This window comes from Saimiri boliviensis, chromosome 21 (assembly GCF_048565385.1).
Source record: "Saimiri boliviensis isolate mSaiBol1 chromosome 21, mSaiBol1.pri, whole genome shotgun sequence".
Lineage (NCBI taxonomy): Eukaryota > Metazoa > Chordata > Mammalia > Primates > Cebidae > Saimiri > Saimiri boliviensis.
In genome coordinates, this window is record NC_133469.1 from 32772949 (window position 1) to 32794112 (window position 21164).

General features: G+C 54.7%; 1 protein-coding gene across 10 annotated transcripts; it reads left to right on the plus strand.

Annotated features, from left to right (window-relative positions):
- Positions 1-76: 76 nt before the first annotated feature.
- Positions 77-19245, plus strand: GAL3ST1 (galactose-3-O-sulfotransferase 1). 10 transcript variants are annotated; one of them, XM_074391288.1, is made up of 3 exons: positions 77-937; positions 16205-16344; positions 17804-19245. In XM_074391288.1, exons 1-3 carry the CDS (start codon positions 770-772, stop codon positions 18945-18947), a joined length of 1452 nt encoding a protein of 483 aa, XP_074247389.1. In that variant the 5' UTR covers positions 77-769; the 3' UTR covers positions 18948-19245. The 10 variants fall into 10 exon arrangements, with proteins under 10 accessions (XP_074247389.1, XP_010347442.2, XP_003938496.2 ...); XM_010349140.3 differs by having other exon boundaries at positions 80-937; positions 17807-19245; XM_003938447.3 differs by lacking the exon at positions 77-937 and adding an exon at positions 2159-2344 and having other exon boundaries at positions 17807-19245.
- Positions 19246-21164: the final 1919 nt, after the last annotated feature.

The following is a 21164-nucleotide window of genomic DNA, read 5'->3' on the forward strand; positions in this document are numbered from 1 at the left end:
GGGCCAACCTGGGTATTTACCAAGATGGACCTCACACGGCTCAGAGCTCTCTGGATGTCCAAGGACCCCTCCAGGTCCAGGGGATCCCAAAGGTAGGCACAGAGGTTCTGGGCCTGGGCTCTGCAGCCTGTCTGACCTTGGTTCACATTCTAGCCCAGGCACTTTCCTTCTGCACCTGCCTCCTCACATGTCAGTCCCCGGTAGAAATTCTGGTCTTTGAGCTGGACTCATTGGCTCACACCTGTAATCACAACACTTTGGGAGGCTGAGGTGGGTGGATCACCTGAGGTCTGGAGTTCGAGACCAGCCTGGCCAACATAGTGAAACCCCATCTCTACTAAAAATACAAAATTGGCCAAGTGTGCTGGTGCATGCCTGTAATCCCAGCTACTTGAGAGGCTGAGGCAGAACTGCTTGAACCCGGGAGACTGAGATTGCCATGAGCTGAGCAATTGCGCTCCAGCCTGGGCAACGAGCGACTCAAAAAGAAAAAAAGAAAAGAATTCTGGTCTTTCAGAGGGATGTGTTGAGGGATCTGTGAAAACTTTATAGACTTTGTAGACTCAGTAATGTCAGGTGTGTAGTAAGTACTTGGTAAACACCAACTGATTTTCATCACTTCCTGCTGGAGTTGGCCAAGAGGTAAAAGCCAGAGCCTGAGGGATCTGTGGGCCCGTGCCGAGGTCCTGCCCTCAGCTTGCCTTGTGCACCCATTGGCAGAACTGCTGAGTACCTCCCAGCGTAGGCTTCACCAGCAGCTCCACTTGTGATGTGTGAGGCCTACCTGACAGCTTCCTCGCTGACCTTGACAGTGAGCCTGCTGATGCCCAGGGGGACCTGCCCTAATCTGGAACTGCCAGTGCATCATGACAGAACCAGGACCACAACCTGGGGCTCTTGGTGGTCACTCAGCCCCTCCCAGGACAGACTCCCCAAGGTACCCCTGGGGGGGTGCAGCCAGGCTGAGGAAGTGTGGGTTTGGAATGGCTTTACTTTCTCTGAATCTATGCACCTTGCCCTCTGTCTCTCACTATTTGCTTACTGTGGGCAGAGAATGTTTTTGTGGCAGTGGCTATAGGTTCCACCAGTGCAGGGGGAAGGCAAGAGCTTGGGCAGACTCCAGCCTGAGTAGCAGAAAACCCAGGCCCCCCGCCTCAGCTGGGCCTGGCTATCGGTGGGAGGAGAGGGCTGTGTGCCATTCCCACTCCTGTCATGCACACCATGATGGGAGGGAGCAGGGTTGCCTCTAGAGGCAGGAACAGAGGGTCTGGAGCCAGAACCTGGAGCCCCAGGGGACAACTCAGGCCTGTCTGAGGTCCTGCGCATCCAGGGCTGAGACTGGGGTGCAGGCCTGTCGGATACGGAAAAATCCCTGGCAGCCATGCTGATGTGGAATTTTCCCCATTCCAGAATCGCCCAGTAATGGCGGGGGCAGCGGGGCTCTGACACGTCCCAGGCCCCACTGTGGCCAGCTGGTTCCTTACTGCCCACAGCTGGAGCTGAGGATTCCTGGCCCCTGGCAGGCATTGGTCTTCATCCGTGGTCTTGCTCCTCTGGGGCGAAGAAGGAAAGCCCAGGCTTGGAAAATGAGACAGGGCCTGGATGGGACACCTGCCTCCTGATGGCCCTACTCAGCCCTTAGGCACCCTAGAGAGTGACAGCTGAGACCTCCAGGTGGCAGGACCAGTGGGAGCTCAGCCTCTTGCTTGAGCTCCCCCCACTCCCATGAGTGCCAAAAATGTGTTGTCCTCAGTTGGCTCTGCCTAGAGCAAGAAGCCCTATGATCCACTGGATCCTAAGGGCCCCACGGCCCCCAACCAAAGTTAGGCAATGGTCCGGCTGCGCCTTTTTCCCAGGGCCCTGGCTCCCCTCCCCACCATCACCAAGCCTGGGCATCCTCGAGTCTCCTGGGCTGGGGGCTCCGTTGAGCCAGAGGGCTGGCGGCGGGACAATGGGCCCGTTGGCGCATCCGAGACAAACGGGCCTTGTTGGGCCGGCGGCGGGGGCGCAGCGATGCGCCCCAGAGCGCTGAATGCTGCTTCTGTGCGTCTCGGGCGGGCGCAGAGGGGCCGGGACCGGGCGGGGAGGGGGCCGGCCCGGGGCGGGGAGGGAGCCGGGGCCCGGGGCGTCCATTGGCCCCGGCGCCAGAGGCCGGGCCAGGCTGGCGGCCGCACCTGGCCGGGAGCGGGCGCGGTGCGGCGGCAGCGGCGGCGGGGGCGGGGGCATGGACCAGGCCTGGTGGAGCGGGGGGCCCGGGCGGGTGCGCCCCGCCGCCCAGTGAGCGCCCGGGCGGCGCGGCCCGGGCCGAGCCAGCCACGCTGAGGCGGAGGAGGACGGGGACAAGGTACGTCCCGGGCTCCAGCACGCACTGCCAGCTTGAGCCCTGCCTCAGTCTACTCCCTGGGGATACCGCCCACATTACCCGAACCCTCAGACTGGGACTTGTGCCGGAGGAGGGGAATAGGAGTGCAGCACGGCTGCTCCGGGCACTGGGTGCCCCTGCCCACTCCAGAAGGTGGCCCGGTGGGGGCCAGGGAGGGCGCAGATTGGTGCTCTCCCTGCCCTTGGTTTTTCCCCCAGCCCCCCAGCCCCTCTTCCAGGCTTCTCAGTCCCTGAAGGTGGGATGGGTGGGGCAGAAGGCAGGCTGCTGGGGCTGGGCTGGAGCTGCGAGTGGTTAATGATTAATCCTGGACCCAGTGGCCTGAGCCCTAGCGGAGGAGGGGCCGATATCTCCTCTGTCTCCATCGGCCCTCCCCAGGAAAGGGGTCAGAGCTGGAGCCGGAGACCACAGTAAGGGATGGATCCCCTCTGCTGGGGCAAGGCCCTGACCTGTACCCCAGAGGAAGCAAAGCCACCAACGAGAGGTTTGGGAGGGCGGGACAAACCCTGGCATCCAGGACGGGTCCTATAGGAAATCCCACAGTTCCTCTTTCCTAGGCCAGTGCCCAGGAAGGGGGTCCAGCTTGGTCTGCCCCCTCAGTGCCAGGCCAGCATTTTGGTACCAGCACAGAGCACACTACAGACTGAGCCCTTCCCAGTGGGAACTGCCCCACCCAGAGAGGTGACACCATGGCCCGTCTGGCCGCTGTAACCCACACCAGGAGGAGGGAAAGGGAGAGAGGCAGCAGGCCTGACACCTGATCCCCCCGCTGGGCTTCCTCGATGACAGGTGGAAGGTGCCATGAGAATCCTCCAGAGGAGGCGTCCCCAAACTACGGGCCGGGCCGCATGCGGCCCCCTGAGGCCATTTATCCGGCCCCCCCGCCCCGCCACACTTCAGGAAGGGGCACCTCTATTGGTGGTCAGTGAGAGGAGCACAGTATGTGGCGGCCCTCCAACGGTCTGAGGGACAGTGAACTGGCCCCCTGTGTAAAAAGTTTGGGGACGCCTGCTCCAGAGGGAAGAGAGGTGTGGAGGACTGTCCATTTCAGTTGGGAAAATCCAACCTCTTCCTTTACTGACAGGATGACCTGAGGCCCAGAGAGGGTGAGGCTTGTCCAGGGTCACACAGTGGGCACAGGAAGGCAGGCCTGGGCCAGAGCAGCGACTGTGCACACTGTTCCTTGTCTTGTGAAGGAGGCATTGCTACCTATCCCTGTTATCCAGAGGGGGATACTGAGGCTCAGGGAGATTCAGTGACTTGTCCAAGGTCACATGGCTCAGAGGTAGCTGAGCTGACGCCAAATCATAGGAGTCTTGCCCTGGCCACCATCTCAGGACCCCAGCCCAACCCATGACCTCTTTCTGCTCTGGGGTCCTGCCCTCTTGGATCTGCCTGGGCCGCCCCAAACCCTCAGCTCTGGACCCCTCCCCCTCGCCTCCCTGGCTCCCAGCTCCGCCTGACACTTCAGCGGGTGGGCAGGCTGCTACCCCGGGAGCAGAGACAACAAAGCCCTGTTCCCAGCTGCCACCTCGGCCTGCTTCATTCCCTGCTTGCTCAGCCAGAGCCCTTCCTGGAGGAAGCTCCCTGCAGACAGAGAATGCCTGCTACTCATGTATCCCCTTCCCTTAATGGGTCTGAGGCCCTCGTGTCACCCAGCAAGGGAGGAGTGTGTCCCCCACAGCCCCTCCCACCAGGTTCTGAGGGACTAGGTGTGCCACCCAGTGAAAGAGGCAATGATTAACCTGGGAGAATGATGAAGAAATGGAATTCTGGGCCCAGCTGCGGCTTGTGGAGGGCTCCTTGCTTCACTTTGACTGGATGAGCCCTGTTAGGGGCTCCACACGACTCCAAACAGGGCAGAGCAGGATGGAGCCCAGGTGCCCATAGGGGTCATCAGGCTGGGGACTGCTGGAACCACCAGGTGAGGGGCAATCTTGGGAGGAAGTGGGGGCCCAGGAGATGCCTGCCTTCCCACCTGAGTTCCGCGGCCTGGGATGGGGATGGCGGCCTCCTAGAAGTCTGCACAGACAGAGCCTGCTTCCCCTACCAGGTGGGATGCAGGAGGATAACAGTATGATTGATCAGAGGAGCTGACGCCGAGTGTGTGCAGGGTTCTGCGTGCCTCACAGCAGGCCTGTGACGGTGTCAAAGTACCTGCCATTTTTTCGGAAACTGAGGCTCAGAGAGGGAAAGTCACTTGCCCAAGGTCACCCAACTGGTCGGGGGGCAGAGTTACCAGGAGAGTTTCCAGGAGTGAGTGGAGAGGCGGGTGTACGTATCTCCAGCATTTTTGCAGTTGCAATATTGTGCATTGCAAGTGTCAGTACCTTTTCACAAACCCTTATATTGTTACATAGTTTTATGCAAACAAGTGCATAACAATCCTTAAAAAATATTTCAGGCATGTTATAAGGTACAGAGACTGATATTATCAACTCCTACATACTCAACTCGGGTTCTCCGCATTTTTGGAGCTAATGACGAAGTGACTGACTGCTTGGTGAAGCTGTGACTTGCAGCTAGCTCCCCAGTTAGAGCTTCTTACAGGCTTCTCAAATCTGCCATCAGGAAGCAGGGTGATTTACCCAGACAAGGCAGTAGAACAGGAAGAGCTGTGGTCTTTCTCCTCCTTTTGGCTTTGTGGTGTAGGCGCTCTACAAGTGACTGAGCCCGAATTTCCCCACACATCACATGGGGCTAGGAGGGGAGACTGCCAAGGTGTCTGTCAAGGTCACAGGCCTGGCTGCCCTTTGAAACAGCAGAGAGAGACCCTGCACAATCAAAAAAACATCACTCTCTCTCAGCTGCTACTACCTGTATCCACGTGGGCAGCCTAGGGGACAGCAGGGGCCAGATGTCAGGGCTGACACTTTGGGAGTGGTCCTCTGAGCCAGCGAGTTGGGATCCAGCTGAAATGCCCCAGTGAGTGGTCTTCCGCCTCTCTGCTCCAGCATCCCATTCTAGAGGGGCTCAGATTGAGGAAGCTTCTGGATGCTTGCAAGTCACTTCCCCAGTACCCTCGGATGGAGGGCTAACCTATCCCATCTGCCCCTTCCGCTGTGCCACCCACACTTCCCAGCTCCTTCTCAGTCCCAGATGCCTGTTGCCCCTTCCCCACTTGGTGCACTGAGGTTCAGAGAGGGCAGTGTATCTGCCTCGGCCACACAGTGAGGAGAGCTGGGGCTCAGATGAGCCGATTTTTCCTCTTCCTCCAGCCCAGGCTGCAGATTTTCAAAGTGGAAATATCTTTATTTATTTTTCCAAAGTAATATAAGCTCTTTTGTAAAGTGTGTGTGTGTTTGTGTGTGTGTGTGAGATCACAGAATCAAAATATGTTCCAGAAAGTAAATGGCTTTACTCCCCAGGAAATTGTAATTTATAATTGAGTATTTTTTCAGACCCTTACACTCATGCACGAATGTACAAATTTTCTCCACATGAATAAGTTTATTCTGTACACAGTGCATTCCAGGCTTAATATTAGGCAACTCTTTTTTTTTTTTTTTTTTTTGAGACAGAATTTTGCTCTTGTTGCCCAGGCTGGAGTGCAATGGCGAGATTTCGGCTCACTGCAACCTCCGCGTCCCGGGTTCAAGCGATTCTCCTGCCTCCCAAGTAGCTGGGATTACAGGCATGCGCCACCACACCCAGCTAATTTGATAGTAGAGATGGGGTTTCACCATGTGGGACAGGCTGGTCTTGAACTCCCAACCTCAGGTGATCTGCCCACCTCGGCCTCCCAAAGTGCTGGGATTACAGGCTTAAGTCACTGTGCCCAGCCAGGCAACTCTTTTTTAACCTCTCTGAGCCTCAATTTTCTCATCTTCTAAATGGTGGGAAAGGCTCTGTGAGCACTGGAGGTAATGATAATGTAGTGGCCACTTTTATGTGCTCATCTCAGATTAATAGTTACATTATCTTTGAACCATATTCCTGCAGGTGGATTGCTGAGTCTGAGAACAGGCACACCCAGAACTGTAATAGCTGCTGTAAAATCTGCAGTACGAACACCATAGGGAGAATTTTTTTTGCTCCACTCTTTTTTGTTTTGTTTTGTTTTGAGTCTTGCTCTGTAGCCCAGGTTAGAGTGCAATGGCATGATCTCGGCTCACCTCCACCTCCTGGGTTCAAGTGATTCTCTTGCCTCAGCCTCCTGAGTAGCTGGGATTACAGGCACATGCCATCACACCCAGCTAATTTTCTGTATTTTTAGAAGAATGGGGCTTCACCATGTTGGTCAGGCTGGTCTTGAACTCCTGACCTCGTGATCCGCCCACCTTGTCCTCCCAAAGTGCTGGGATTACAGGCATGAGCCACCGCACCTGGCCTGCTCCACTCCTAAAAGGTCCTTCCATATCCCGGTGAGATTCCCCTCCAGCTACAGAAAGCAACCCTGGGATACCCTCACCCACCACCTTCTCTGCCAGAGCCCTGTTCCTGTATGTGCATATGAGCAAACAGCATGGATGTGCCTCAGTTGGTGAATGGCTTTTGTTTTTTGGGGTTTTTTTTTTTTTTTTTTTGTTTTTTTTTTTTGAGACGGAGTTTCGCTCTTGTTACCCAGGCTGGAGTGCAATCGCGCGATCTCGGCTCACCGCAACCTCCGCCGCCTGGGTTCAGGCAATTGTCCCGCCTCAGCCTCCTGAGTAGCTGGGATTACAGGCACGTGCCACCATGCCCAGCTAATTTTTTGTATTTTTAGTAGAGACGGGGTTTCACCATGTTGACCGGGATGATCTCGATCTCTTGACCTCGTGATCCACCCGCCTCAGCCTCCCAAAGTGCTGGGATTACAGGCTTGAGCCACCGCGCCCAGCCTGGGGTTTGTTTTTTTAAGATGGTTCTTGCTCTGTTGCCCGGGCTTGGAGTGCAATGGTACGTTCACAGCTCAATGTAACCTCAAACTCCTGGGCTCAAGGGGTCCTCTTGCTGAGGCCTCCTGAGTAGCTGGAACTACAGGCATGCACCACCACAGTGGGCTAATTTTTAAATTTTTTGTACAGACGGGGTCTCACTATGTTGCCCAGGCTGGTCTGGAACTCCTGGGCTCAAGCAATCCGCCTGCCTTGGCCTCCCCAAAATGCTGGGTGGTACACGCCACCTCGCCTGGCTGGGGAATGGTTTATGGGGGAATAGCGGTGCTGCAGACTCTGATACAGCCCTGAGTGTCCTCTTTTATCACCTTAGGGAGCTCTCCTTCCTCCTGCTCCGAAAGCACAGGCTCCCTGTCCTTCCTCACCCTTCCCTCGGTGACTCTAGCTACTCCTATGGCCTCAGTTCCCACTTCTGTGCCCAGCTCCTTACCTGCCTCTCTCCCTCCCCCAAGAACCCCCTCTTTGCTCCTATTGCTCTTTAGGCATTCTAGAATCATCCCAAACCTCCCTCAGACTCAGCATGTTCTAAACAGAACCTGATACCACCCACTTCACCCCAACAGTCAACCTGGCCTCCCCAACTCAGGGACTAGCTCCACCCCCAGCCAGCCAGTCATCCAACAGCAACCCTTCCCCACCTCCTCCACACCCCGACACCAACAGAAGGCTGCCTTTGCATGGTCTACAGACAGCTGCGGTCCTCCGCTAGCCTTCTCCTTGCTCTAAGTCACACCTGCACAGCTGTAACAACTACCATGGAGGTCCGCCTGCTCCCTCCACTCCTTCCTCATCCCTACAGTTCATTTCTTATCCAGTAGTCCGATGGGAATCCCATCCGCTCACTCCTCTGCCGAAGACCCTCCCAAGGGTCCTTCCCTACAGCCCACAGGATCCAGGCCAGACTCGATAGCATGCTTCCTGAAAGCCCTGCATGACGTTCCTTTTTCTTTCTTTTTTTTTTTTTTTGAGACTGAGTCTCACTCTGTCGCCCAGGCTGAAGGGCAGTGGTGCGATCTCGGCTCACTGCAACCTCCGCCTTCTGGGTTCAAGCGATTCTTCTGCCTCAGCCTCCTGAGTAGCTGGGATTCCAGGCATATGCCACCACATCCAGCTAATATTTTGTGTTTTTAGCAGAACGGGCTTTCACCATGTTGGTCAGGCTGGTCTGACCAACAGGTAGCTGCAACCACCACACCTGGCTAATTTTTGTATTTTTAGTAGAGATGGGGGTTTCACCATTTTGGCCAAGCTGGTCTCGAACTCCTGACCTCAGGTGATCCACCCACCTTGGCCTCCCAAAGTGTTGAGATTATAGGCGTGAGCAACCGTGCCCAGCCCCCCTGCATGTTCCTTTTAACCCTGCCCTACTTTCTGGCTGTCTCTGTAGTCTCTCCCCTGCCCACTCAGCCTCTTACAGCGACACACGCTACACTCCAGCCAGGTGGGACCGTTCATTAGCTTCTCAATTGCCCTTGACCTTTGCATGTGCTTTTCTCTCTGCATGGCTCATTCTAGAGTAACAGGCATATTAGTTAATGCTAGCTGCTGTAGCAGACAAACACTAAATTCTAAAAGGCTTAATATGTCAGTTCAGTTCTCCTTTTCTTGAAATCCAATCGGTGGGTAGAGATGCAAGGGCCTAGGCTCCTCCCAGTTCCGTCCGCTTCCAGATCCTTGGAGACCGCTCCATTCATCCAGTAAATGGGAAAGGGGACCATAGAAAAGGTCCACCCACTTAACGCCATCAGCGGGCATTCTGTTCACATCTCATGGGCCAGAACCCAGTACATGAGGACACTGAACTGCAAGGGCACCTGGGAAATGTAGTCTAGAGATGTGGCCAAGGAGAAAAGAGAACTGCCTTTAAAAATTGGAGAACAGTGGCACGTGCCTGTAATCCCAGCTACTCAGGAGGCTGAGGCAGGAGAATTGCTTGAACCCAGGAGGCGGAGGTTGTGGTGAGCCGAGATCGCGCCATTGCACTCCAGCCTGGGTAACAAGAGCGAAACTCCGTCTCAAAAAAAAAAAAACCAAAAAACTGGAGAACAGGGGGGCCGGGGCAGTGGCTCAAGCCTGTGATCCCAGCACTTTGGGAGGCTGAGGTGGGCGGATCATGAGGTCAGGAGACTACAGCTACTGGTCTGGACCTCGGCTCAGTGCAACCTCTGCGCATGCCACCACGCTCCACTAATTTTATATTTTTAGTAGAGACGAGGTTTCTCCATGTTGATAAGGCTGGTCTGGCACTCCCGACCTTAGGTGATCCACCTGCCTCGGCCTCCCAAAGTGCTGGGATTACAGGCGTGAGCCACTGTGCCCAGCTTTCAGTACATTGCTTTTATCATTTAAAAAGTTTTTGCTGGGCAACGTGGCATACACCTGTAATCCCAACTACTCAGGAGGCTGAAGCAGGAGAATTGCTTGAACCCAGGAGGCGAGGTGACAGTGAGCCAAGATCTTGCCACTGCATTCCAGCCTAGGTGACAGAGCAAGACTCCATCTAAAAAAATAATAAAATAAAATAAAAATAAAAATTCCTGGGGTGGGATTGGAGAACCAGCCAAAGCTGTTGTCACCAATACTCTGGGAAGAGACCCCTCTGGCAGGGCTGGAAGCACAGTCTACCTCCAGCACTCCCTACTTTGGAAATCTCTGCTTCCCTTGGCTAGTTGCTCACTTCCTCACCCCTACCCTCGCTCCTACCCTCACTTCGCTCTCACTAGGTGAGGTCCTCACCCCTCTATAAAATGGAGATAACAGCGGGAGCTCTCCAGAGAGGATTATGAGGCTGCATGACGCATGAGATGTCCCAAGCACAGATGTGGACCCTGTGGGTTCAGAGTTTACACTCATTAGCCACAACCCCTGCAGTTTGATGCCAGCTCTGCCCTGACTCACCCTTGGAAAGCTGTCTTCATGCTAGCTCAGCTTAAAGGACAGAAGGTCAGCGGGATGTTAGGCTGGATAAAACAACTCCGTACCATGTCCCAAACCTGATTCAGCACCTGGGCCTGCCTTGTGGCAGTTAAGCTCTGGTATTTCGTGGATGCTTGGGGGCTGCTCCTGGACTGGTGAGGCTTTGAGGGAAAGGGCAACTCAGAGCAAATTAGGATGCCCACCTTTCTGTGGGAGAGGCTGACAGCTGCTTAACCTACGAAAATGCTTATGGGGGGGTGGTGAATGACTGTCACAATAATGATTATTGATTGATGGTGGCACCTGGGTCCCTAGATGGTGACATCTGCCTGGTTCGTGATGGGGCTCTAGGCAGCAGTGCTCAAGGAAGGATGGAGGGGGCCTTTCTGGGCACAAGGAGACCCTCTGTCCATGGACAAAATTGAGACAACTGACCTGAACCTAAGATTCAAGTGCCTAACCGGGCGTCCCCAAACTTTTTACACAGGGGGCCAGGTCACTGTCCCTCAGATCGTTGGAGGGCCGCCACATACTGTGCTCCTCTCACTGACCACCAATGAAAGAGGTGCCCTTTCCTGAAGTGTGGTGAGGGGCCGGATAAATGGCCTCAGGGGGCCGCATTCGGCCCGAGGGCCGTAGTTTGGGACGCCTGGCCTAAGCAGAGTCCTAGGGTTCCTGGGCCTACGGCCGGGGCACCTAGAACTGCCTCTTCCTGCCAAGGCCCTGGGGAGGATCTGCATCTCCAAACAGCCCAAATCCTGCAGAGCTGGTCCACAGTGTCTGTGTATCACCATTCCTCACCCAGGGATAGAGGTAGAAGCAGGACACCTCTTTTTTTTTTTTTTTGAGATAGAATCTTGCTCTGTCGCCCAGGCTGGAGTGCAGTGGCACGATCTTGGCTTACTGCAACCTCTGCCTCCTGCGTTCAAGCGATTCTCCTGCCTCAGCCTCCCCAGTAGCTGGGACAACAGGCAAGTGCCACCGCACTTCGTATTTTTAGTAGAGACGGGGTTTCACCATGTTAGTCATGCTGGTCTTGAACTCCTGACCTTGTTATCCGCCCGCCTTAGCCTCCCAAAGTGCTGGGATTACAGGCATGAGCCACCACGCCCATCAAGGACACCCTCTTTGATGAAAGATTCAGAGCTCAGGAAGTGTTATCTTGCCAGACTCATCTTCTGAGCTCTGGTCAGATGCTCTGCCTCCGGGAACCCTTCCAGGCTGAGTTTGTTACTCATCCTTCTGGATTCTCACAGATTTTGGATAAACCTTGGTCCTTGGTTGTGTCTCAGCATCTTTAAGCCCTGGAGTATATGTACTCTGGCTTTGTCTGCTTTCTGCTGGCTGTGTGACCTTGAGCCAGTGATGTTACCTCTCTGAGCTTTGGTTTCTTCACCAGGAGAGTAGACTAACAGAGGTGCTTGATGCATAAACTGTGAGACCTACATGAAATGCAGTAGGTGGAGCAATTAGCCCTCTTGCACCCCACGCCACATTTACCTCCCTGTCCCTCACTCAGCCTTAGAGCCTGTTCTGGGCTCTCTGCAGGGTTCTGTGGTTGCTGTGTCCTTGGCCCAAGGATACCTGGAATCTTTCCATGCCCTTGCATGAAAGAGCTGCTTGCTTGTTGGGGTCCAGAGAGAGGTGAGGACCGGCCAGGGCTGTCCAGTGAGGGCAGAGGGCCAGGGCAACACCTGCAGGGTACTGGGTTGTGCCACCTGCTATCCCCAGGAAGGAAACTCATGAATATTCACACCACTAGAGTGGGAGGGAGGCAGCCAGCTTGCTGCTGGGTGTCATTGGAGCATTCCTGTCTCCCAGTGACCGCAGAGGCAGCCTGGGAGATGGACGTGGCTCAGGCAGCGGGTGGAAAGGGGCAGCCAGCCATAGCCAGAGGTGAGTGTACCTCTTCTGCTCTGCCACAGGGGTCACAGGGAAAGTAGGACACCCTGAGGCCTGCCTGGTGGTGACGCTCTAAGCCAGAAGGTTTCCCTGTGTGCATGACTGGGGAGTAAGTCCTGTTTCTCCTTCATTCCTTGGAGGGTGTCGGTTCAGCTGAACGGGAGGATGGCTGGGCCTGGCCTGCTGCCAGCTGTCTGCACTGATGCAAGCCAGTGTGACGGGCGCAATCTAGAAGGACAGGAATAGAGGGGGTGGGCTGGTGATGGGGCACCATCTGTCCTGAATGCCCGCAGTTGTCACCACCATGGGCAGAGGAGGTGGGAGACCGAGGCTCTAGTCCCATGTCTGCTACTGCTGTGTAACCCTGAAAGTGTCCTTGCCCTCTTGGTCCGAGGCTCAGCTTCCCTGCCTCTTGGTCTTCCAGCCTGCACACACTTAGAAGGGGCTGTGGCTGGGCCCCTGGGAATATGATGATGATGATGATGATGGTAACGATGGCAGGTCCTGCTTAGTGACTGCTCTGTGCCAGCCCCAAGCTGGGGGCTTTCCTTGTGGAATGCAGAGGATCCGCACAGCACCCTGTGATGGAGGGACGGCTGCTACAGGGTTGAGTATCCCTTATCCCAAATACTTGGTACCAGAAGTGTTTCGGATTTCAGATTTTTGAGATTTTGGAATATATGCATATATGTAATGAGCTATCTTGGAGATGGAACCCAAGCGTACACACTAAATTCATTTACATTTTTTTCTTTCTTGTTGATTTTATTGTTTAAACGTTTTTTAATTTTATTTTTAAATTTTAGCCTAGTGACTGTCCTCCCTCAAGCCAGGCTCCTGGCTGCCAGCTAGCTCCTCTCCTGACCTCAGTCTGCCCAGGGGCTCTGCCTGTGATCACAGAGGGCCCTGTGTGCCCTGATCTTGCTGTTGTGTGTCCACTGCACACACGAGGAGATGGAGGCTCAGGGAGGGTAAGGTTCATAGCTTCACGCCCAAGTTCACAGTGAGTGGCTACACAGGAAGGGCACGACCAGCCTTGGACCCCCTCATGTGGCTGGCACAGGAGGGACCAGACACCAGGGCCCCCTCTGCTTCCCTCCCCTTATCCTGACTGCCCACAGAGACCAAACCCTCCTGTGCTCCCAGGACAGAGCTTCCTGTCCCCCCTCCCCACATCCCCCACTTTCTGCGATGCGACTTTCCCTCCTTCCTTCCCCTCCGCTTGGGACAGGGCTTGGGACACATCAGGCAGGGGCTGCCGTGGACAATGCAGGAAGCTGCACGTTAGAGGTCCATAGACCTGGGCTCGAATTCCTGCCCTGCCCTGCCTTTGCTGAATGACCCTGGACAAGCTCTGTCAACTCCTGGAACCTCACTTTTCCCATCTACCAAAATGGGGGTGACAGCAGGGGGGGGTGGAGTGATATCCACTAAGTAGCAGCTGAGAAGGGTCAGTTAGATGCTCTGGAGAGGCAGGCCCCTGCCCTGGGCCTGGCTTCTAACAGGGGCTCAAAAGTAAACCTAGGAGGGATGGCCCAAGCCTCAGCAGTTGGCAGCACCCAGCGCATGTGGTGGGGGCCTGGCAAGGTTTGAGAAATAGCAAATGGGGGCTGGGTTTAGTGGCTCACGCCTGTAATCCCAACACTTTGGGAGGCTGAGGCAGGTGGATCGCTTGAAGTCAGGAGTTTGAGACCAGCCTGGCCAACATGGTGAAACCCTGTCTCTACAACAATATAAAAGTTAGTCAGGTGTGGTGGTGGGCACCTGTAATCCCAGTTATTCAGGAGGCTGAGGCAGGAGAATCACTTGAATCCAGGAGGTGGAGGTTTCAGTGAGTCGAGGTCGCACCACTACACTCCAGCCTGGGCAACATAGCGGAGACTCCGTCTCAAAAAAACAAACAAACAAACAAACAAAAACAAAAACAGCAAATGGGAAAATGAAATGAGTGAGTGAATGAGTGAAACAATAATGGGGTGGGGGGTGGAGAAACTGTCCTGGGTGGGGCCAGGTGGAGCCTGATTGGCAGGCAGAGAGGTTGGTCTGCCCCCTGCTGCAGGGCCTGAACCTCAGCGTCTCCACTATTGCTGCTTCCCAGATTCCGGAAGGTACCCTGGTGAGTGGGGCTGCCAGGGCAGGGTGGGTCCTTTAGATTTCCAGAGGGCCAGCCACAGGAATCCTAATCCCTCCTCATCTTAAAGTCAGAGAAACTGAGGCCCAGAGTTTGGACTGTGATCTGGCCCACGACTCTGCCCTGTTCTCTGCTGGGCCCCTGGGGAGTGGGAGGCTGAAGGGGAGCTTGAGGCTGTGGTAGGTTTGTGCTTTGTGGACGCCCTGCCCCCAACCCCCGGGCCTCAGGAGGGGTACCACTCAGTGATTACTATGTGCTGGTTTCTTTGCTTAGCTCCAGAGTACAGCTAGGGGCGCAACCAGCTTTCCCATTTTACAGATGAGAAACTGAGACTCCATGAGGGTTCTTGGCTTGTCTGAAATCACAGTGCTGGATTGAAACACAGGCTCAGGATCCCAGAGCCTATGGTTGGTGCTGGGGCCCCTCCATGGCTGGCGGGTTTATCCCACCTTGCAGCTTCTTCATGTGTTAAATAACAAACGTGTTAACACATTTGTTTATGTGTTAACAATTATTGCCTTTTTTTTTTTTTTGAGATGGGGCCTGACTCTGGTTGCCCAGGCTGAAGTGCAGTGGCATGACCTTGGCTCACAGTAACCTCTGCCAACCTCTGCCCCCCAGGCTCCAGCAATCCTCCACCTCAGCGTAACTTTTCCAGGGAATACGTATGTGACCCTCCCGGAGGCAGGCTGACTGGCTTCTGCCTTCAGGGACAGTGGTGACAATGCCGTGCATGTAGTCATTAGCTCAGGTGACTTTTACTGGCTTCAGGGGCCCAGGGCGCAGTGCAGTGTGAGCCAGGATAGGAGTGGAAAGTTCGGGCCAAGAGTAGAAAGTTTGGGGCCCTGGCTTTGCAGCTAAGGGGAGGTGGGAAGGCTCCCCAAGCTACAGCTCTCTCCTGGACTCTAGCTCCTCAGCCTGAACCCCCCCTCATAGCCCACATCTCACTCCCCTGCTGATAGGGTTGCCATGCTTAGATCATCTCCCCCAGACAAATAACAACAACAGGCTGGGCACGGTGGCTCATGCCTGTAATCCCAGCACTTTGGGAGGCCAAGGTGGGAGGATTGCTTGAACCCAGGAGTTCAAGAACAGCCTGGGCAATGTGGTGAAACTGTGTCTCTATTTTTTAAAAAATTAAAATAGCCAGGCACGGTGGCTCACACCTGTAATCCCAGCACTTTAGGAGGCCAAGGCGGGCGGATCACAAGGTCAAGAGATCGAGACCATCTTGGTCAATATGGTGAAACCTCGTCTCTACTAAAAATACAAAAAATTAGCTGGGCATGGTGGCGTGTACCCCAGCTACTCAGGAGGCTGAGGCAGGAGAATTACCTGAATCCAGGAGGCGGAGGTTGCGGTGAGCCAAGATCGCGCCATTGCACTCCAGCCTGGGTAACAAGAGCGAAACTCCATCTCAAAAAAAAAAAAAAAAAAAGAAAAAGAAAAAAAAAAATATATATATATATATATGAGAATTATTTCATTATGATGACCTAAAAGGTATAAACAATAAGATAACTTCAGGATCTGGGAGAATTTAAAGTAAAATTGAAGAATTTTAAAAAATATGTATTTTTATAAAAAAGAAAAAAGAATCAGAAGACAAGATAACTAAAAAATAAGGTAACAAATATTTGTTACCTTATTTTTCTTCTTTTTCTTTTATTATCAGCCAGCTTAAAAATTAAAAGGAGTGGAAAGTTTGGGGCCCTGGTTCTGCTACCTGGTTCATTTTAACTGTTAAATGTTAAGCTTCTCCCTGCCCCATTCCCCAGCCTCTGTTTGAGTGCTTCGCCCACTGTCTCTGCAGCCCTGGGGCTGTCTCTTTCCAGGTGGTTGCTCTCGGTCTCTCCAGCATCTCTCTGCTCCTGTCTGGGCCCTGCTGGGGGGCCACAGAGCAGGCAAAGGCAGGTCTTGGCTGCCAGGTGTGGGCAGTCTTGGGTGAGCCCTGGGGCCAACTTCCTGACAGTTGCCCACTGTGTGCTGCCCCCGCAGGTGCCTGAGATGCCGCCACCGCAGAAGAAGCACTGGGAATCCATGGCTAAGGGGCTGGTGCTGGGTGCGCTCTTCACCAGTTTCCTGCTGCTGCTGTACTCCTATGTGGTGCCCCCAATGCACACTGGCCTGGCCTCCACGTGAGTGGTCCAGCTGAGCAGATGATGGGTATGGGGGGGAGGGATGGCGTCCCACCCATGGGGCCCCATAATTATCACAGGGCCTGCCCTTGTGATCTTGGGCAGCCACTCTGCACCCTGCACCATGCTTTGCCAAACAGAAATTCCACTGACAGCAGAACTCACCGTGTAACCCTGAGCCTTGGTGTGCCCATCTGTGAAGTGGGAATAATAACAGAGTCTTTCGGCTAGATGCGGTGGCTCATACCTGTAATCCTAGCACTTTGGGAGGTGGGCAGATCACCTGAGGTCAGGAGTTCGAGACCAGCCTAGCCAACATGAGGAAACCCCACCTCTACTAAAAATACAAAAATTAGCTGGGTGTGGTGGTGTGTGTCTGTAATCTCAGCTACTCGGGAGGCTGCAGCAAGAGAATTGCTTGTACCCAGGAGGCAGAGGTTGCAGTGAGCCAAGATTGTGCCACTGCACTCCAGCCTGGGCAACAGAGTGAGACTCTGTTCAAGAAAACAAAACAAACAAAAAAACAGAGCCTTCCTCATGGGGCATGAGAACCAGGTAACACTGTCTGTGTACAGGGCTCGGAGTAGCATCATCTGAGACTCCAGTGGGGCCACACTGGGGGCGACAGCGACCTGTCCATGGGCGTGGATTCAAACTGGGGTCTGTCTGACTCCAGGCCCAGCTCCTGAGAACCAGGCTCTCCAGCGCCTCCTCATGGGGCTGCTCTGCACAGACCCTACACAGCCTGTAGCTGGTACAATACCAGTTGTTGGTGATATTAAGTTGAAATAGAGAAAACCGGAAATTTCTACAAAAACTGACCATTCTTGTCCTATAAAACGGCAATTTCTTGCTGGGCGCGGTGGCTCACACCTGTAATCCCAGCACTTTGGGAGGCCAAGGCGAGTGGATCACGAGGTCAAGAGATCGAGGCCATCCTGGCCAACATAGTGAAACCCCGTGTCCACTAAAATACAAAAATTAGCTGGGTGTGGTGGTGTGCGTCTGCAATGCCAGCTACTTGGGAGACTGAGGCAGGAGAATTGCTTGAACCTGGGAGGCGAAGGTTGCAGTGAGCCGAAATCGCACCATCCAACCTGGCTCCTGGCGACAGAGTAAGACTCTGTCTCAAAAAAATATAAATGGCAATTTCCTGTGGCCCAAGCTGATACTGATTCATGATACAAGCAACACAGTGGCCACGAATGAGATGAGAGCCTGTGTGGGTCATCTCACAACACCATGAATAGAGCCTGTTATTGTCCCCATTTCACAGAAGAGGAACTGAGACCAGAGAGGCCAGACCACCCATCCAGGCACCCAGCCTGGACTCAGGCCCCACAGGTCCCACTGTCCTAGCTCCTTTGCCACCACTGTCCCCAACAGTCTCCCTCTCTAGCTACCAGAGTCCTGAGGGCCCAGCACGCCCCTGAGGCTCTCCCCACCTCTCTGTCCCCAGCAGGACCCCAGAGGCTGCAGCGTCCTGCTCTCCACCCCTGCTTGAGCCAGAGGCAGTGACCCGAGCCAACAGGTCGGCGGGAGAGTGCCAGCCGCGGCGCAACATCGTGTTCCTGAAGACGCACAAGACGGCCAGCAGCACCCTCCTCAACATCCTCTTCCGCTTCGGCCAGAAGCACAGGCTCAAGTTCGCCTTCCCGAACGGCCGCAACGATTTCGACTACCCGACCTTCTTCGCCCGCAGCCTGGTGCAGGACTACCGGCCCGGGGCCTGCTTCAACATCATCTGCAACCACATGCGCTTCCACTACGACGAGGTGCGCGGCCTGGTGCCGCCCAACGCCACCTTCATCACGGTGCTCCGCGACCCCGCCCGCCTGTTCGAGTCCTCCTTCCACTACTTCGGGCCGGTGGTGCCCCTCACGTGGAAGCTCTCAGGCGCTGACAAGCTGGCCGAGTTCCTGCAAGACCCCGATCGCTACTATGACCCCAACGGCTTCAATGCCCACTACCTCCGAAACCTACTCTTCTTCGACCTGGGCTACGACAGCGGCCTGGACCCCGGCAGCCCGCAGGTGCAGGAGCACATCCAGGAGGTGGAGCGCCGCTTCCACCTGGTGCTGCTGCAGGAGTACTTCGACGAGTCGCTGGTGCTGCTGAAGGATCTGCTGTGCTGGGAGCTGGAGGACGTGCTCTACTTCAAGCTCAACGCGCGCCGCGACTCGCCGGTGCCGCGGCTCTCCGGGGAGCTGTACGGGCGCGCCACCGCCTGGAACATGCTGGACGCCCACCTCTACCGCCACTTCAACGCCAGCTTCTGGCGCAAGGTGGAGGCCTTCGGGCGGGAACGCATGGCCCGCGAGGTGGCCGCCCTGCGCCGTGCCAACGAGCGCATGCGGACCATCTGCATCGACGGGGGCCACGCTGTGGATGCTGCCGCCATCCAGGACGACGCCATGCAACCCTGGCAGCCGCTGGGCACCAAGTCCATCCTGGGCTACAACCTCAAGAAGAGCATCGGGCAGCGCCACGCGCAGCTCTGCCGGCGCATGCTCACGCCCGAGATCCAGTACCTGATGGACCTCGGCGTCAACCTGTGGGTCACCAAGCTCTGGAAGTTCATTCGCGATTTCCTGCGGTGGTGACGTCCCGCCGCCCAGTGGCCGGCCTGCCTCAGGGAGCTGAGCAGGAAGCCGCTGGTGCTGGCCACCTCCAGCCCCCTCCTGGTGCCACCTCGGACCCCGAGGTGAGGGGGGCTCCCTGGGGGATGCAGCCATCCAAGACTGGGCCCACACACAGAAAGGGCCTAACGGAGATCCGTATTTGACTAATTATACCGGTTTTTATTAAACCCCTTTCCCTCCCGGAAAAAGAATGTTCTATTTCTGCCTCCCCTTAAAGGGGAGACCTCAGAAGTAAAGGAATTTGATGTGTTTTTGTTAATCAGTCTCAGTGGTGGTGACTTGGGGTAGGGGTTGGGGTGGGAGGCCCCCAAGAGAGCACGGTGGTGCCTGGGGGGGTCTGTGGGCAAAGCCCAGTGGGGTGGCAGGGATTTGATGTGTATTTGCTATGTGCTATAGTCCTGTGTCTTTCAGGGACTCCCAGGAGCTACCAAAGCTTGGAAAAGCATGTGTGCATGTGTGTATGTGTGTGTAAACACGCATGTGTGTGTGTGCATGTGGGGGGCACACACGTGTGTGCGCACATGTGTATGTATGCGTGTGTATGGGCAAGCATGTGTGTGTGTTCACGTGTGTGGGCACACGCGTGTGTGCATGTGTGTATGCATGTGCGTGTGTGCATGTCTGTGTGTGATCATCCTCAGGAGTACAAAAGCCACTCACTCTGACTGTGTGCCCAGCACTAGGCTAAGGGTATTATTTCAACTCATCTTCACCAAAACTCAGCAACCTAGGGACTGTTATTGTCTCATGCTAGAGACAAGAAAGGGGACAATCACTTCACAAGATCACACAGCAAGTGGTAGGACTAGAGCAGGGGGCTGGGCGGGTAGAGGGTGTGGCCAGGTCAGAAGAGAGAGAGAGAGAGAGAGAGAGAGAGAGAGAGAGAGAGAGGGAGGCCCTGGGCCCACGCTAAGGGCACCCCAGGCCGCCTCCCACACCTGCTTGTACTCTGCCCCACTGACAAGCTCTGGATTTCCCCACTCCACCTTGAGATTCCATTCAATTAATCAAAAACAAAAACATTGATATCCAGCAAATCCCTGTTGTGCGCCCCCAGCCCTGAGCTGCTCTGAGCATACAGCAGTCCACAAGCTAGCCAACTTGTTATTAGTGCCTGCCTGTAATATCCCAGCACTTTGGGAGGTTGGGGTGGGTGGATCGAGTGAGACCGACCTGAGCTAGATGGGGAAATCCTGTCTCTATGAAACAAAACAAAACCCGCCCCAACAAAAAACAAGTTGACGGATCCCTCCTAGGGATTCATATCCAGAGGGGAAGATGGCCGCTGAGAAGCCAGTGCAGGCTGGGTGTGACTGACCAGGGTGTGGACACGCCCAGCTCTAACCATCTGCCTCTTTCAGCATCCCCAGCTCGAGGGAGAGTCCTGAGGCACAGGACTTTCAGGCTTTTAGCTAGGAGCTAGCATCCAGGCCTGGATAGCAGAAACCACAGTCAGGTGACTTTTTTTTTTTTTTTTTTTTTTTTTTTTTTGAGACAGGCTCTCACTACGTTGTCCAGGCTGGTCTGGGCTCAAACTCCTGGGCTCCAGCGATCCTCCTGCCTCAGCCTCCCTCCAATAGCTGGAGGAGCATGCCACTACAACTACCTTCCAATGACTCTTCACTGGGGGCCTATTTGTGTCAGGTTCCAGGCCAGGTGCTTGCATACCTTATCCAAATATATTCAACCTGCCAGCTTTTAGACCAAAACTCAGAGAGATTAAGTGCCCTACCCAAAGTTACACAGCAAATTAGTGCCAGAGTCAGAATTCAAACCCATGCCAGTCTGCTGTTAATCACTCACTGGGCTTGGGTTGATGCTTCCTAGGAGTGAGCTTCTGGCCTGGACAGTGTGGGGAAGAGTTAAAATCACCAACTCTCCCAGTTTTCTGGGACTATCTTGGTTTTAGAATTGAAACTCCTATTTTTCAGGAAACCCCTCAGTCCCAGGCAACCAGGACAGTCTGTTACCCGAGAGAGGTTTGACGCTACCAATCCCTTAGAGCCACTGCCTGCACCTTCATAATGTTGTCTGTGGCAAGAAATAATGTTCTTTGTAGCACACTCTTGAAGCCTGAAATTCATATGGAAATAAGGGGAAAAACCCACTGACAGTAGCTAAGACTATTTATAGGAAAAGCTATTACTGACCCAAATTCACAAGATAACTGCCCCCACC

Coding starts and splice junctions, on each gene's coding strand:
- GAL3ST1 (XM_074391288.1), top strand. CDS start 770: ATGTGTGAGGCCTACCTGACAGCTTCCTCGCTGACCTTGACAGTGAGC. Junction 938..16,204: donor CCCAGGACAGACTCCCCAAG/GTACCCCTGGGG, acceptor CTGCCCCCGCAG/GTGCCTGAGATGCCGCCACC. Junction 16,345..17,803: donor CACACTGGCCTGGCCTCCAC/GTGAGTGGTCCA, acceptor CTCTGTCCCCAG/CAGGACCCCAGAGGCTGCAG.